Here is a 17,873-nt window from a genome sequence, read left to right as displayed (position 1 = left end):
CGATAAGATAAGTGAAAATAGCCGAACGAGTGAAAGAAATGCCAAAAACGAGTACCCGAAAAGACCGAATATCGTATGCCGACTGACCGAAATGAATCAGCGCGCCTTTTGCAATGCTGGCGTCGATCCAAAGCGGTGCTAGCCATGTGGACTGCCGAAAAAGAGTAGCTGCGATGGTGTAGGAGGGGTCTGTGGGGCGTGGAAAGAGGTAAGGGGATTGGCAGTGATGGAGGGGTAAGACGGCTGTGTGTCGGCTGCCAAATTGCGGCCGTGCGGGAGAGCCACACGCTAAAGCTTCCGTGTTGCCGCGCTGCGCTTCCTTCTCTAAAGCCGCAACAATAAGAGCAACAACAACAATTGCAACAATCGCTAATTAAGCAAAGTCCCCAAGTAAATAAATTGGAATTTGCACTCTGAGCGAGACAGCTGCAACAGACGTAGACGCTATAAAGCATATATGTATATATATACCAGGTGTGTATATATTTATGTATACACATGTATTTGTATCTATGGATAATTGTTGTGGGTGCGTAGAACTGCACTCAAGAGGCGCTAAACGTGAACAAATCGATCGACGAGCTGCCGAATAAAGACGAGAAGGGAAAAGCAGCTAGCTTATAGTGGGGGAAGGGGTTTGGGCACTCTGATGCAGAGTGTATTAGCTGCTGGCGCTTGCTAAAGTAGTTTTTGTTTCTGTTAATGCCCTAGCAGAAGGTATTGTAATATGGTCAACGAATGTGTAACGCATAGTTACATATGTATGTATATATTCCCGATCAGCATCAAAGGTCAAGTCTGTCTGTGAAACTTTGTCTTTCTGTTGCAGGCAGAACATATATCAAAGTCGGCCAAATCGGACGACTATATCCTTTAGAGCTGTCATGTAAATTGATATATATATAGAGATGAATAAATTGTGTGCTTTCTAATAGTATAAGTCAAGTTTAAGAATTGCTCTCACGATATAAACATAACCCTATTTACACCGGACTACTAAATCATATAGCTCCATAGAAAGGATTGTTCGAAACATGAGTTTTGTTTACAGAAAAAGCTGCTGTTTTCTTTGCAAGATATCCACATAGCTGCAAAAGTCTAGGACATATGTCTGCAAGGGTATTTCAACTTCGCTAGCCAAAGATGGCCGTTTTTTTTCTTGTTTTCTGACTAGTGTGTATGTGTGTGCGTGTGTGTGTGTGTGTGTGTGTGTGTCTGTGTTTGTTGTTTTTCGCATTTGCCTTTGGCATTGAGTTTTTCCATTTTTCAATTTGCCAGTTCAGAATTAACAAGAAAACAAGAGAAAGAGTGCTCTAGTCGGGAGGGCACGACTAAAAGATGCCCTGAAACCAACTGACAAACGTGCTTTTTCTGCAGCCGTGCTTCTTCTTCTCTTAGCCGGATGTTTGCATACAAATGTATTTTAATACCAAAGCGAAAGTCGACTCGACTGTTGATGCTGAGCAAGAATGTGTATCTATATTTTTTGGCATTTTTCTTGCTGTTTCATATATTTGCAGAAAACGATTATACCCCTTTTCAACGGGTTCAGGGTAGAAACAGCAAAAGCAAAAGCAGAGGCAACAACAGCAACTATTGCTAAAAATACATTTTTTTTTTGAGATTTTACTTTGCTGTTGTTGTTGATGTTGTTGTTGTTGTCGCACGCGCTGCCTTCATTGTCATTGTTCTCTAGCTGGGATGGGCTAGCCGGGCAGCCGGGTAGCAAAGGGGTGAATGGAGGATGTGGTGGCAAGTATTGGGCGCAGGCAGTAGTATATAGTTGAAAGGCTTTGCGAGTGCAGCAAGTGAGAAGCGAAAGAAAGTTGAAGAAGAAGCACTACACTTGACCTCGACAGTGAATTATAATTTATGAGTGCGACCAAATGAACATCTTAGGTGGTCTAAATTTTGCCCAGCGCGTCATGAGTAGTACTGCTATGAATAGCCTAAAGGCTGTTGTTAGGAGTGAATTTCCGAGAAGCGATTAGAGAAGCTGCAGGCATCTTAGAATTATAATTGCACAAAAATATGCATGAGAGGATGCAAAAGGGAAACGAAGCGAAGCTTTGCAAGAAATGAATAGAGGAGCGTTGAGAGAAGAGACGACAAAAAGAGAGAAACTTTTGCAGAAGAGAAGCGAAGCGAGAGACACCAGTAAGAAAACAGAAGCAAAGAAAGAGAAGTCAGCGAGAAAACGTGAAAAGGTGAAGCATTAAAAGAAGAAGCAAAGCCAAAGGCGAGCGTTGCGATTAGCATTAAAATAGGTGAAAAGAATATTTTATAAATAAAACCTTCTTTGAAAAACAAGAAAACACATTGATAGGCGCAAAGCGAGAAGTTTTTCGAGAAGCGAAGTAAAATTAGATTTGTTGAATTTTGTGGGAAACGGAAAGAGGTTGAAAAAAAAAAGCTGAAAGTATTCTGGATATGTGTTTACCGAATTAAGTGTGTATAGCTCAGAGATTAGCTGCGTTTGCAAAATCGATCGATATCATGGAAATAGCGACAGATATACAAAAACAGAAAATGTCTATTAAATATTTCAAGTGTCGACTGTTAGGGGAACACAACTGGATCGCCTCCGCTTTTGAGGTTGAACACAAATTATTTAAGATTCAATAATATTCACCCAGAAGCCAAATGGTTCAGTTCAAAGTTGGGACGAACTGAACGACCTTATCAGTGGATATCAGGCTGAGATCTATTAGAAGTTGTTTTTATGGGCAACGGGGTCGATATTCCATTTGTGGTTTCTTCTGTTGCTGCTGTTGTTATTGCCGATTGCTTGAGGCAACAAAATTATTTATTTATTTCTTGGCGCTGTTTGTTTCTGATTTGTTTGTTTGCTTTCAACTTGTTGTAGCTGCCGCTTGTTGTTGCTTGCCAAGGCAGAAATTGATTTTTATAAATAGCGCGCATACGCAACATGGCACGCACTGAAGTAGAAAGCAGCACATTGCCTCTCTCTCTCTCTCTCTCTCTCCCTGTTTGCCTCTCTAGCTGTGCGTGCGTGTGTGTATCTGTCAAAAAATGGGCGCCTGTGCGACTGTGTGTGTGTGTGTGTGTGCATGGGCTGCAGCAGTTGCTGTCACGGCACAGCTACAATAGATCGCTTCAATGGATACGTATGGAATGTTGCTGCTGCTGCTGCTGCTGCAGCAACATTCGCCATGGATGTGATTTTTTTGTTCTGTTTTCTCTGCCAGCAAAAAGGCGAACAGCAGCATCAGGAATCAGCGACACGGAATTGCTTTGACTCGCTTTGTAAGTCTGTTTACCAAGCAATCGCAAACCAATCGTTGCGTTGCAGATGCAATATACGTATGTGAATGCTATATACTCAGTACTCGAACTCTTTGCAAAATCAAACAATTTGAGTGCCCGTCTTACCCTCTTACCCTCTCCTCCGGCCTCTGTGTGCGCTGTACACTCGGCATGTGGCCTTCTTGCGAAATGCTTGCTATAATACAAAACAGAAACAGCACAAGAACTGATATTTGCAGTTGATGCCAGGCGCAGCATTAAATACTCTCAAAATGTTAAGTATATTATGTTAGACTAGGCAAATAGCTAACAATTAAATTGAATATGACTATGATAGCCTATATGCAGAGTATTTGAAACGGATTACAGAGCAGATCGTCGTCTACCAAGTATTATATTAAACGAACTTTCCAGGCAAACTCTGAGCCTGAGTCTTAATAAAGCCAGCGCTTTAAACTCAATAATTCAAGGATTTCAGAAATTCGAATTACATTTCAGTAAATCTTCAAGTTGTTTGCTTAGGTAAATTTTTGTTTTGTGTTCTGTATTTAAGAACGTGGACATTTTGAATATCAAATGAAATAAAGAAAGAAGAAAACATGTTATGGATATCATTTAACATGAAATAAAGTATAGTATATAAATACATGTATGTACCCAACACCATCTGATTGTCAAACAGCTTATTTATTAATAATTCAGTTGAGATATCTATATTTAAATAAAGGAAAAGCCAAGCATGGAAACACGGTTATCCGATTTGAAGCAATTTGAAAACAAACCGAGCTAAGAAACTTGTGTGAATGGACAAGTTATCGCAAACAATTAAACGCAAACGATCCGATTGTTATTTGTGATCAGCAATACAAATAATTCTGCATGCGTTACCTACTTAATGATCAAATTAAAGGATCCCATTTTTTCACTCTCTCCTAAATTTGTATTAATCGAATTGTGTTGCCAGGCCAGCTAATAACACATTTGCTCGGCGTTTGTTTAGATTTCATTTTTGGCTCTTTATTTCCATTGGTGTTTGGTTTTTTGTTTTTATTTTTCTAATTTGTTTTTATTCGATTTTATAGACAATTTTGGCTCAATGTTAATTGCACAATGTTTATTTTATGTCTACATTAAGTATTTCAAATGAAAAGCAGGCTCACACACACACACACGAGCACACACAGACTCGAGGCGCACAAAAGACATTACGCATACGCCCCGTGTGCCACATTCATAAATTGCATTGAGCACTCGACACACACACACACACACACACACACACAGAGACACACACACACAGACATGTCATGTAAATGGCGTTATAATCAGCGCTAATGTGCTTAAATGAGGTCTGGGGCCCAGGCCATTGGTGGTTGGGTGGATCGGCTCGGTGGTGCCATCACGTGTCCAAGTGGCGATTTTTAAGTAAATTTTAACGCCGCTTCGTTTCGCCAACTGCAGCCGGCCGCAACCTTCCATTCAACTGGGTCAATGCAAAACGGAAGCATTTTGCAAATACATATGTGTTCGCCCACGTGGCGATATTCAGTGCCTCTTTGTGTTACTTTTGGCGCTACAAACGCCGATTTGGGCAATTTTTCTTGAAATTCCGATGCAGCAACTGGAACTGGAACAATGATGCAAAGCGATTCGTTGTTGCATGAATGACTTTTGGGCATCCGAAATAACCGCAAACCGATTTCAATTGAGTTTACATTCACATGCCCAACCTGGGCGCATTGTTATTGGTAAAGTTGGCTCTCAAAGCTCTTAACCGGTTCGTTAGCAAACCCAATTCGCTTGCTAAATGCCTTGCATGTGACTCAAATAATAAACTAATTATGACTTACGTTTCGCTCACAACCCGATTCGTTTTGGATACTGAACATCTCGTGCGGATTGTAAATAGATCGCTTTTGAATCGATTTGGTTAGGGTGCGATAACTTAACCGATTCGCGATAAATAACGCGAAACGTAACGCTTGCAAACCGATTTGCTTAAAATGTTTACCCGTTTCACATCATTCACATATGTAATAAGCTAGATAAGCTAGATAACTGCCCCTTTGCTTCTGGCTTATAAATTAGCTAATTTAGCCGTTTGTTTAACATGGGTTTCACTCACAACGTCTCTTAACCGACTTGTTTGTATGTTAACCGTTTCGTTTTCAAACCGCCTTAGCGTATCTTCGATTTAATGTCTTTCATTGCAACAATTTTCAAACAGATTCTTTTAATAGCCATAACCGCTTCGCTACAGATTAATATTGACAGCTCGCTTTGAGGTAATGTTACCCGTTTCGCTGTTAAATCGCTGCGTTTCTGTTATCGTTTAGCCTAACCCTAACGTAACTTAACAGTTCGATCTGTAAACGATTTCTTTAATGTTAACCGTTTCGTTTTTGAATCGTTTCAATTTACATTTATTTTCAATTATTTTATTGATTCAATTTTCAAAACTTTTCGCTGCTTAGCACATACCCCACCCCCCTACCCCCGTACCCCCTGGCACTCACTACCCCTCTGCAGGCGTCGCTCGTCCTGCCAAGTGGGTCAATGCAAAACGGAAGCGTTTTCGAGCATGTGAATAATGCATTGCCTAGTTTCATGCGCAGCAGTCGCAACGACAACAATTTAAAATGAAATTTTCTTGCACTCGTCCTTAATCAACGTTCGCTGGCCCAAAGGCGTTCATCCTTGCTGTTGCTGCCATTGTTGTTGTTGTTGTTGTTGTTGTTGTTTGAGTTGTTATCTTTGCTTCATTTGGCGCAATTTCAACTTGAGCACGCAAAGCCTCGCCGGCACACATAGCCCATTAAGTGGGCATTGGCTGGGGCAGAGTGGCAGGGCGTGGCAATTAATGATAACCGTCCTATGCAAATTGTGTGTTCGCAAGGAGCTAAAGACAGGAGCCAAGGAGCCGCCGCCAATAGCAACAAAAACAACAAGAACAACAACAGCCGCAATTCGACATTGAACCCTGTAATCATGCCCTGTAATTACCATCAAGTGGACGGCCCCGAAAGAGGCGACATTTTATCGATTAGCAAAACGAAGGTCAACTCGACTTCGATCTTGATGAAGAGGCGCGTGTTCGGGGAGATTGGGTGCGGGTTGGGGGGGCTGGAGTCCAAAGTGGACATTAATTGAATCAGAGTGCCGGAATGTGGGTCAATGTGTTTGTTCTCGCTCGCCTCACGCACTTTCACATGCTGCTAAAGCACTCTCCCTTTGTGTGTGTGTGTGTGTGCAAGTGTGTGTTTGCTTTACATGCTGACCGAAATGTTAATTAAATTTTAAGCTGTCCGTTTGCACATTCCCGATTCAAAGTGTGCGGCTTGAAGGAAGGGAGGGAGGGTTTGATTGAAAATTGATTGCTTTTTGTCACAGTTTGCAGATTGTGAAACGGTTGGGAGTACGGGCTATACACGCGAATTTAAATAATGCGTTTCCATTCAGCCAATCTGTCGTTTAATAAATGAAAATGAAAATGAGAACGAGAACGAGTCGGGACTAGGCCAGCCGATACCCTATGTTGAATCACACGGAATTATTCTTCTTCACTCAGTCGCATGCCCTGGGAAATGCGTTCTTGAATATCCTCGGTGCTTATTGTCCGATTCCTATGAAATTTTCAGGGCATGCAATTATGCCTAAGTACCAATGGCCAAGCATCAAATGATGCCTCTTACATGCATTCGAAGAAACCAACATAACCTTTCTTGTGCCATGCAGAGTATAGAAGTATAAATGGACCGAAGCGAACTGCAATAATACGAATTAAACCGCTGCAAAATGGTTTTTAAGCTGAATCGCAAGCCATATAAGTATATTCTGCTGAAACTGTTCAAACCGAAGCTGAGTGCATTATGTTGTGCTAATTAATTCCCTGGAAAGATATTAGATAACTTTTGCCTTCTAATCAAATTTCATGCGAACTTGGCTACAAACTTGTGCACAACAAAACTGAAGCGCATTCAATTAAGTCGGCTTTTAAAGAGAATCTTTTGCTAAATTTAACTGCTGCAACTATTTGAGCCCGAGCTGAACTTTAGTCAGTGCATTAAGTCAATTAATTTGCTGCGCGCTGTCAAAAGTGAAATTTTGCATTTTCAAAAAGTTCGCATTTCTGGCCTTGAGAGTGCGCCACTTAAGCATACCCTGTAAAAAACAAAAGGGCTCTAGAAATAAGTTAAGGAAATAAAAACAAAATTGCTGTGAATATCAATGATAAAAAGTTTTTAAAAACATATACATACATAAAAAAAAAAATACATTTTATACTGAAGCAGACACTAATTTCTGGAAAATCGTAATAATTGAAGCTTTCCACTGAAAGTTCTTTCGCTGAAATGAATACATATAGATATTTCATCGTAGCTCACAGTTTAATTTGCCCGAAGCACTTAGTTGAAATGCGTTGTGTGCTGTGTTTCTGTGCTGTCAAGACGGTTTCTGCTGCGCATCCTTTGCGTGGAGGATATGCTAAAGTTTAAGCTCGCATCCTTTGCCTGTTTGCTCAACTAACCGACAACACAAACTGCCTGCCTGCCCGCCCGCCCGTCTGCCTGCCTGCCTTATCTTTGCCTTCATTTGCAAAGCCTTTTCACTTAATTTGCTTCGCAGGCTTGCCGCCTCCACAATGCCACGCCCCTGCGTTTTCTGTATCCTGTGTCCTCTGCCTCCTCTTCGTCGTTTGCTTAACAGTTCTGCCAGCCCTTAAATGGCTTCAGCATTTCTGCACTGGCCTCACGGAAGCTGCTGTGCCTGCTCCAGTTAAGTCTGCTTTTCTAACTACCTTTGGCTCCTGATGCCTGGACCGACCCTCCAAACCGCGCGGACCCCCTGCCCCAGCCCTTTGAAGAGTTGTCGAGTAATCGGGTCATGAAATGGCATCCACATTTTTCATTAAGCCAAAAGTGCGAGGCGTCTTCATCTTATTTACAATGGCCTGTCGGAAGGGCTTTCATCTCTGAAACCCATCAGAGATATACTCGCACACTCCCACACACACACACACCTACACACGGAAATGCAACAACTCTGTTTTTCAAAAAAAAAGTAGCTACTTTGAATAGCAATCTACAACGACAAACTGTGATCAGAATGAGTATAAGAAAGGGCATCTAAACTTTTTCAAGGAACATGAGCCCAAAAATATAAAAGATGGATATATATATTTGTGAAAATGTATATTTTAAATAAAATGAAGTACAACAATTGATAACATAAAATATTTTAAATATAAACAAGTAAGAGGTTCTAGTCGGGAGCTCCCGACTAGGGGATACCCTGAACCCTCTTCTTCCAACAAGCGATAGATATAAAATGAAAAATACTTGATATATGTTATGTATACTATTCTAGAAGCTACATGTCAAGTTTGGTGACTCTAGCTAATATTATTTACCGAAATTGCCCAAAAAACAGGATTTCGATTATTATCGATTACTTGGAAACGGGGCAAGTTATCGAATATCGGAAACAAACTCGATCTGCGCGGGGACTAGGAGGACCTACAGCTCGTATAGGTTCTGAGATCCTTGCGTTCATACATACGGACTGACGGACGGGCGGACAGACGGACCGACAGACAGACGGACATGGCTTGATCGACTCGGCTATTGATGCTGATCAAGAATATATACACTTTATGGGGTCGGAGATGCTTCCTTCTGCCTGTTACATACATTTGCACAAATACATTATACCCTCTTTACCCATTTATAATGGGTTCAGAGTATACAAATATTATCTGCAAATCTGCAAATGACGCCATTCGTCTTTGGAAGATGTGCTGCAGAGCATCCAACTGAATCTCCACTTTGCAAAGCAGTCCAGGAAGCCGACTTCTTCGGCGCCAACTGCGTCGGAAACCACTCTGCCAATAAGAGGGGCTGTAAATGGTACATAGACCGAATCAAGTTACGCAAGCCAGCGCCCAATATCTTGGCTTCTCCTCACAAGGCGAGGAATAACCACGATCGACCAAATAATGATCCCTTCCCATCGCCCATGTTAGCTGGCGAATCTGTGTCATTTGCGGAAATGCTCAGATCGGGCAATCCTGCAAACAGCCGGATCCAACCCATCGATCTCTCGAACAGGGTCGAGAGACAGATAGATAGATAGCTAATAAAATAAGAAAATACAAATATCTGCAGGTCATGCTTTAGTTTTAATAAAGTTGTCCAGTTGTCGAAATGCGATAAGAGGTATTTAGTATTCGGAATTAAATTAAGCAGCTCGGAATATATATTTACTACTCATAAATCTATATTTACTAAATATATTTATATTTACCGCTGGTTTTGGCGACCTTATATTCAATATATATACATATATTCAGATATATTATATCCTTTTAATAGCTGCAATTAATTGAACAGAAAACTTAAATGTTTCACAGTTTAGAAAAGTTTTAATTTTTATTTCTATAATTGTTTGTGTAATTCGCGTCTACTGCTACTGCTGAATTTGAACCAGCGACCTGCCGCTTGTCGGTTCGACGCTCGGACAGCAAAGTCACAAAGGCTCTTGACCAAAGCTTTAACCGACTCACAAGTAAGCTTTAGTACAAAAATCGCAGATCAAATCTAGCTAAAATTTAAATGACTTTAGTTAAGTTCGCTTTTAATTGTTGCCAAGTGAAGTAATTAGTTAGTGTATGGGCAGTTCGGTGTTGGGATAACCTGCGCCTTTTCTATTCATTTCGTGCGACTAAACGCTGTGCGTTGCATTATTTAAAGCGCTGCGAATAAGTTGAGCTAACATCAGCTGCATTGTGCGCTGGCCACGCCCACATGCCGCCCAGCCCTTAGGCCTCGGCACGTGTAATATTTGCTACATTTTTAATTTGTGTCGTGCAGCTGCGCGGGTAGGGGTGTGATGAGGGGAGGGGGGGGGGGGGGTTTGTTAATCATGATGAACCAGTTAGACACAGAAAAGAAAAAAAAAACAAATTGAAGGAAAGCGCTGGGGAAAGTGAAGACTAGTCTGACTACCAACCGACCGACAGACCGACTGACTGACTGACTGACTGACTGACTGACTGACTGAGGGACTGGCTGTCAGTGGCAACAGGGACCTGTGTGGGCACACATGCATGCGCCGCGTGAGCGTGTGGTAATGGTGGGGTTGGGGCTGTGGTTGGGGCTGTGGTTGGGGCTGGGGGTGGCACGTGCTCGTTTCTCGTTTCTCATGTAAAATGCATGACAAACAAACACGCGCGTCTTTTTTGCTTACGCATAAGAGTTTTCTTCTCTTTTTATTTTTATATATATACATATGTATATATGTTTTTTTCTTATCCACCTCAGTCAAGCGGCAAGCTACACGCCCCAGCCGGCCCCCGCTTTTCTGTCTGTCTGTTCACTTGGGCTGCCGCCAGCGGGTGTGCGTTGGTGCCCCTCACCCCCCCCTTCGAACCCTCCCCCTTGCGGTTGACGATGGGTTGTTGCACTGCGGACATTTGCATAGAGATAAAAAATAGAATAATAGAAAATAGAATCCCCCCCCCCCCCCCCCCCCCCACCCTTCAATGTTTCTCTCTCATTTGGCGCTTGTCGTCTCTGTCACATGTGCGTCAAAGTGTTGCGGCCTAAAGTCGGACATTTGTTGTTGCAACAAAGAAAATTGTAAATAGATCGCACAGTCCACAAATCACGCTGCCCAAAGCTGATTGATACATCTGGTTGATTGATAAGGCGATTGATAAGTGTTATCTAAGAGACAAAGAAAGCGGTTAGGTGAATGTGCTTCTCCAGTTGAAAACTGTGAAGCTGAAGCTGAAGCTGACATTCAACTGGAATGAATGGAAATGAGGAAATGAAAGTGAACTATTTTGGATCTGTCTATCCTAAGCTATCGAATCGGGTAATAAATGAACGTAAAAGCTAGACCTTAATCTATCGAATCGGCATAATTTCTAGACCTTAAGCTAAGCCCCAAATTAGGCACCTTCACCATATTCTGGTCATGCCAACAAATTGGCTAACAAATTCTGCGAAATATGCTCAGAAAACTCGGCAGTGGATATCGATATTTATCGATGTTACGAAATGGTACGAAAATGGGAAAATGATAAACGATAGCCCATTTAGATAGGCCGCATTTAGTTGATCATTTTGATTCTATGCACCAAAAAAGTGAATGTTGTTCGATTTGCAGAACACGGCAAGCAGCTGGCGTGGGCCATTGACATTGATCAAGAATCAAAAATGTTACAAACATTTGCGCAACTGTGATGTATACCCTGTTTTTAAAATACATATTCTGATGAGTACAGGGCATATAGTATTGCATATCATGCACTGCGCTGCACAGATTAAATCAGGTTTTAAGCTTTTCGTGACTTTATGCACATAACTTACACACACACGCACACGCACACACACACACACGCACACACACACACACACCGTACACAAAGAGTAAGACAAAGTGGAGCAGCTGTTGCATAATTTATGCGTGGAGCAAACCCACTTGCCAGTCAGTCGATAGTCCTCCAGTGGAGGTGGAGGCTGCCAGATTTGGCAACGAATTATGCAGCGCCCAAAAGTATGCAGCAGCTGCTGCTGCTGCTGCTGCTGCTGCTTTTGTTGTCCTGCGAAGGCAGCGTGGCAGAAGTCGGGCGGAGTCTCCTTCAGTCGAATCTCATATGCCGGTGTAGTAAAACCTTTGTGCTCTGCATAATTTAGTGTTTAGCCTTATTCGAAATGTGTGCAGCAGCGCTGCTAACAACATCTGCTACCAGATTGGTTGGCACAGCGTCTGGGTAATGTAGTTAAAGTGCTGACTGCCAGACAACCGGAAATGATGACAAAAAGCAACTAGAACGCGATATGCAGATGTGAGTTGACAGATGACAGATGTCTGTTGACTTGGCCAGCGGTTGGAGGAGCATGCAAATTGACGTGAAGGGGTGACAAACCGGTTCAAAGTTGAGCCACTTCCAAGCGCCAACATTCAAATTCAGCCTAGGCTGGCGACAACCGCAAGTTGTTGTGAAAACAGATCTGAGCGAAATATAGATGAGGTACGAGTTAGTTTTGAAACTTATAGCAGCCATTTAGTAGATGTTTGGAGAATAGTGAAGCGCATAACTGCGAGCCATACAAAAACGCATTTCTCTAGCGATTCGAACCGTAGAGGCTTATGATATACTAGTGAGTATTTTACGGCTTTGCCCAGCTCAATTCCATCGAATAACGAACCAACAGTTCAGCAGAATCAAAGCTTAAGATCCACAAATAAACTCTCATTCGCATTTTCCGTGGATTTTTCCCACAGATCTGTGAAATTGTGTTGGGTACCGATTCGAATCAAAATCAATATACATACACATATACACATACACATATACATGCATGTAAGTATGTATGCATCAAATTATTAGTTGAGCCAAAATATGTAATATTTAGAATATATATGTGCAAAATGGAATCATATGTAGTAGTTGTAGTTTCCTCCGGCAACTAACTTATATGATATAAAGGCCGACTCTGACAAGCTCTAAATATACCTTATATAGTCGGAGATGTCGCCTTATATATGTACATACATACATACACAGATAGTTTCTAGGCAGGGGTATGAGTATGAGGAATTCGTTAAATGAAAAGCCAAACAAGGCAAGGACTTGTTAAAGGACTTGTAATAAGGCAAAGCAAATTAACAAACGTATTTGGAATTCCATTGGAATGCGCCTTTATGCACAAAGCTGAAATTCAAATGTAATTTAAGTAAGTAAAATCAACTCAGTCGAAAATAAATGCGCATTAATCAAATACCAAAGTGTGCAAGTTAGGTCTGTCTCCCTCTTTCGCTTTCCCCCCCCTCTCTCTCTCTCTCTCTCTCACTTTCTGGCTGGCTGTACCTTTGCCCTTTGGCACATTCCCACAATGATTAATTGTGAAATCGCAGCTGCTGCAATTGCAATTGCAGCATTTTGAGGAACTTGACAGCAGCTGCCGCCAGCTAGAAATTCGACTATAAATAGGAAAATCCTGCTGCTGCTCCCTGGTTGGCCATTGGACGGCTTTTGGGGTGTGTGTGTGTGGGTGTGCGCGCGTGTGTGGGTGTGCGCGCGTGTGTGCGTGGGCGGTTTTATGCTGCAGTTGAAATGTGGCCAAGTTCGAGCTGCACTTCAGGCCAAGCGTGTGGGTCGCCCACTTTGTGCTTTTTATATACTATTTAATTCATATTTTTTGTCGGTCCGTTTTGTGTATGCAAATTTAATTTAATTTTTTTCTCTCGTTGTTCTATGTGTGTGTGTGTGTGTGTGTGTGGGCGTGACCTACTTGCCTGCCCAGCGCAGGGACACGTTCCCGTTTCCCTTGGCGCCGCAACATGTGCACAAAAAATTAATTTCAAAGTAAATGACAGCGAATGGAGAGACAGCCCGGGCCGCAACGCGGAACGACCCCCCAAAGTGTGGGCGTGTGCGTTACTGTGCGTTACTGTGTGTGTGTGTGTGTGTGTGTGTAGGCGCTGCCACGCCCACTTGTTGGGCTTCACTGGTTGCTTATGCAATTGAGTTGCTTTCTAGTGTCTGAAATATTCCTGAAGCGTTGACATGTGAGCGCTCAAAATAGTTGAAGCTGAACGCCTGACAAAGGCCCACACACACACACGCACACACACACGCACACACACACGCACACATCGCTGCATCGCAGCTCGCATTGCGCTTTTTTGTTTGTGTTTCGAAGGTCGCCGCCTGCCCCCGCACATTCGCATTCATATATAATAGTCCCCACGCTTTGCGCCACAAAGTATGCAACATTTGATTTTCCCATTTTTTTTTTTTTACTTTTGTTGTGCTTGGCAACCCACTAACAACAACAGCAACAACAACAACAGCAACAACAACAGCAACAAACATTGCAACAGCAGCAGAAGTTTTCCACCCAAACAAAGTGTCGATAAATTAGTTTTTTCCCAATGTTGTTCTAGGCATTTGTTGCGCCCCCTCCACGCCCCGCCCCCCTGTCAGAACTATGCTAGAGTTTAGTGTACTTTATCGTCTGTACATATATATTTTCTTTTTTAACTTTGCGACATTTGACTAACATTTCGGTTTTCTGGGGGCAAACTCTTTCAGTGCGCAGCTGCCGCACCGGTAAACAGGTGCAGATGACGGAGGCGGAGGTGCGCGGATTGTGCTTGAAGTCGCGCGAGATATTCTTGCAACAGCCGATATTGCTGGAACTGGAGGCGCCATTGATCATCTGTGGCGATATACACGGCCAGTACACAGATCTGTTGCGTCTATTCGAATATGGCGGTTTTCCACCGACTGCCAATTATCTGTTTCTCGGCGACTATGTGGATCGTGGCAAGCAATCTCTGGAGACGATCTGTTTGCTGTTGGCCTACAAGATCAAATATCCGGAGAATTTCTTCTTGTTGCGCGGCAATCACGAGTGCGCCAGTATTAATAGAATTTATGGTAAGTGTGAATTGCAGGTAAATGTTATAATGCACAATCATGACAGTTGCATGATTCGAAACAGCTGTAAATTGGCTGTGGATGTTATGTGGATTGTATGTGAGTTGCATGCGAAATTCGCATTTTCCTGACCGAGGACATCCTTTTCGGATTGTGGACTGAAAGTGGAGCATATGTGGATCGTATGTGGATCGCATGTGGATCGTATATGCAAAATCGTATATTCTTACAATTGCTTTTACCTCGTAAGAGGAGCATTTTTTTTTTACTGTGGATCATATGTTGACCGTATGGATCGTATGGGACATGAATACATAAGCCATCTTCCGAAATAATCGCATATCTATTGTGGACGTGGCAAATGAAAGCTCATTCGGACTGATTGTGGATAGCATTTAATACAATTATTATAATATTTTCCACTTAACTACATTTCAGGCTTTTACGACGAGTGCAAGCGTCGCTACAATGTTAAACTATGGAAGACCTTCACAGATTGTTTCAACTGTCTGCCAGTGGCCGCGATTATTGATGAGAAGATCTTCTGTTGCCATGGTGGCCTCAGTCCCGATCTGCAGGGCATGGAGCAGATCCGTCGCCTGATGCGTCCCACAGATGTGCCCGACACCGGGCTGCTCTGCGACCTGCTGTGGAGTGATCCCGACAAGGATGTACAGGGCTGGGGCGAAAACGATCGTGGCGTTAGCTTCACTTTTGGCGTTGATGTCGTCTCCAAGTTCTTGAATCGACACGAGCTGGACTTGATTTGTCGTGCACATCAGGTTAGCAAATCCAAACAATCTACTGTTAACTCTCTGTTAACTCTCGCAACCATTAACAGGTCGTTGAGGATGGCTACGAGTTCTTTGCGCGCCGTCAGCTGGTCACATTGTTCTCGGCGCCAAACTATTGCGGCGAATTCGATAACGCTGGCGGCATGATGACCGTGGACGACACGCTCATGTGCTCATTCCAGGTAGGGCACACACATACACACATACACATAGTCCAACCTTTTTATCTTATATATTTATACCATTTCAGATACTGAAGCCATCCGAAAAGAAGGCCAAGTATTTGTACAGCGGCATCAACTCATCTCGGCCAACAACACCGCAGCGCAGCGCTCCAATGTTGGCGACCAACAAGAAGAAATAATATATCCATCCGCTTCCATTTCCTTAAAGGTTTAACCTCAACCTCAACAGCAGCAACATCAGCAAACAACAGCAACAAATACAACAACAACAACAACAACAACAACAACAACAACAACAGCAAACAACAAATACACGAATAACTTTTATATATATATTATACATACGTACATAAATATGTCAAAATTTAATGTGTGCAAGTAATTAACTAGTTGAAAAAGCAAACAAAAAGAAAAAAACAAACTTCAAATGAAAATTACAAAAAAACAAACAAAAAAAGAAAATACAGCCCCACAAAATAAGCAAAGAAAATCGTTTGAGACGAAAGATGGCTAAAACGTGTTGACAGATTAATAAAATAAATAAACAGATCATCTTATATACATGATATATATATATATATATATATATATATATATTCAATATAATATATGTATATAGATATATTGTATATGTAACTGCATGTTATTATTAACTGTATACAAACTTCTATATTATTTATTTACTTTACATGTACATACATGTTGCTAAATGCATATTGACTACACTACACTACACTACACTACACTACACTACACTATACTACACTAAAAACAATACAACAATAACAACATCAATTACACACACACACATTTAAGTCCTTGCATTTGTTTTGAAAGATTACCTTGGTCAGACAGAAAAAAGCGTTTGCTAAATGGTTTATAACGATCGCAACGAGCTAACCTCCCGCAAATTCCTAGTTCCCAAAAGATAATTAATAACCGTAAACTAAACACGCGATATACATATAGAAAAAAGAGTACAGCGATTTAAGCAATGAATTTATATAGACATATTATTGTAAACTCTATATACGATATTTACTTAAATGTACTACGACAACAAACAAAATACATACAAATTGCAAATCTATAACTAGGCCACAGTGTGCAGTGTTTCCCAACAAAAACAAACAAACAAACAAACAAAAAAAAAAAACAACAAAATTGAAAAGCAAATAAAAAAATCCCCCTTTAGTGCAGCAAATAAATGTAGTTCTAATATTTAGTTTCAAAATGCTTAAAATTGTTTATAAACTAAGTGCGCATTACAATTTGTCTAACAAGTAAAAACAAATACAAAAACTATGAAAAATTTACGACTTAAGCGTAAGGCAATTAAACTATGTGTATTTTTTTTTTATTTATTATTATTTACCTGCTTTAAATTGTATTTTATTCAATTTCTTTTTGTTTTGTTTTTTTTTTTCTTTTAACTAATTTATTGCAATTTTTTTATTGTATTTAAAAACTAAAGTTAATATATAAAGGCAAAAAACAAAAAAAAAAAACAAAAAAAAGCGGTAAATAATTTTTTTTTAGCAAGTGACAAGTTATAAATAAATACATAAAGATATATACTAAAAATAGGTTTAAACAACTGTTATCTGCAAAAACAAAAAAAAAAACAACAAAAAAACGGTAAAGAAAACAACCAAATTAAATAAATCTAAATACAAATACAATTTAAAATTGATATTGAGTATGTAAATGGGCGCTTTGGTCTGTGCATTTACTGAGGCTTGTTTTCTGTTAAAAAACAAACAAAAAGAGAAGAAAAACAATTATATATATATTATAAATTATGAACTTTTATCATCAATCATCAAAAAGAAAAAACAAAAAGAAAAATATTTTTAACGAATTTTTAAGCATTACTTCGAACATTTGAAACAACAAATTTTGTGCAGGTTTCTTTTTTGTTGTTCACTTTTTAATTCGAAACACGTTGTTAACTGATATACATAAATATATAAATATATATATGTATATATATATATAGATATACATATATATATTATATATTTAATTATTTGATAGCAAATGCTAATAGTTATGTATTTTCTTTATTTCGTCATCGTCGAAATTATTAGATTGTAGTGCCTTTTTTGCCTCCCAAAAAGAAATCATGAAATTTGAAATGATAAAGCTATATAGTTTATATATACATGCATTCAT

The 17,873-nt window shown here is 40.6% G+C and overlaps 1 protein-coding gene across 2 annotated transcripts in view; it reads left to right on the top strand.

The window, feature by feature from the left end:
- Positions 1-16,461, top strand: part of flw (flapwing) — a 33,339-nt gene extending 16,878 nt beyond the window's left edge. For both annotated transcript variants that reach the window (XM_064680263.1, XM_064680262.1), the window contains exons 2-5: positions 14,372-14,719; positions 15,158-15,501; positions 15,561-15,695; positions 15,764-16,461. In XM_064680263.1, coding sequence (XP_064536333.1) covers positions 14,372-14,719; positions 15,158-15,501; positions 15,561-15,695; positions 15,764-15,877 — 941 coding nt within the window. In that variant the 3' untranslated portion in view covers positions 15,878-16,461. The remainder of the gene's footprint in view (positions 1-14,371; positions 14,720-15,157; positions 15,502-15,560; positions 15,696-15,763) is intronic.
- The last annotated feature ends 1,412 nt before the right edge of the window (positions 16,462-17,873 follow it).

Source organism: Drosophila montana, unplaced genomic scaffold (assembly GCF_035044405.1).
Source record: "Drosophila montana isolate Dmon_TW-CO22-7 unplaced genomic scaffold, ASM3504440v1 contig_2106_1, whole genome shotgun sequence".
NCBI lineage: Eukaryota > Metazoa > Arthropoda > Insecta > Diptera > Drosophilidae > Drosophila > Drosophila montana.
Note: the sequence above shows the minus strand (reverse complement) of the source record. Positions and strands in the feature narration are given on the sequence as shown.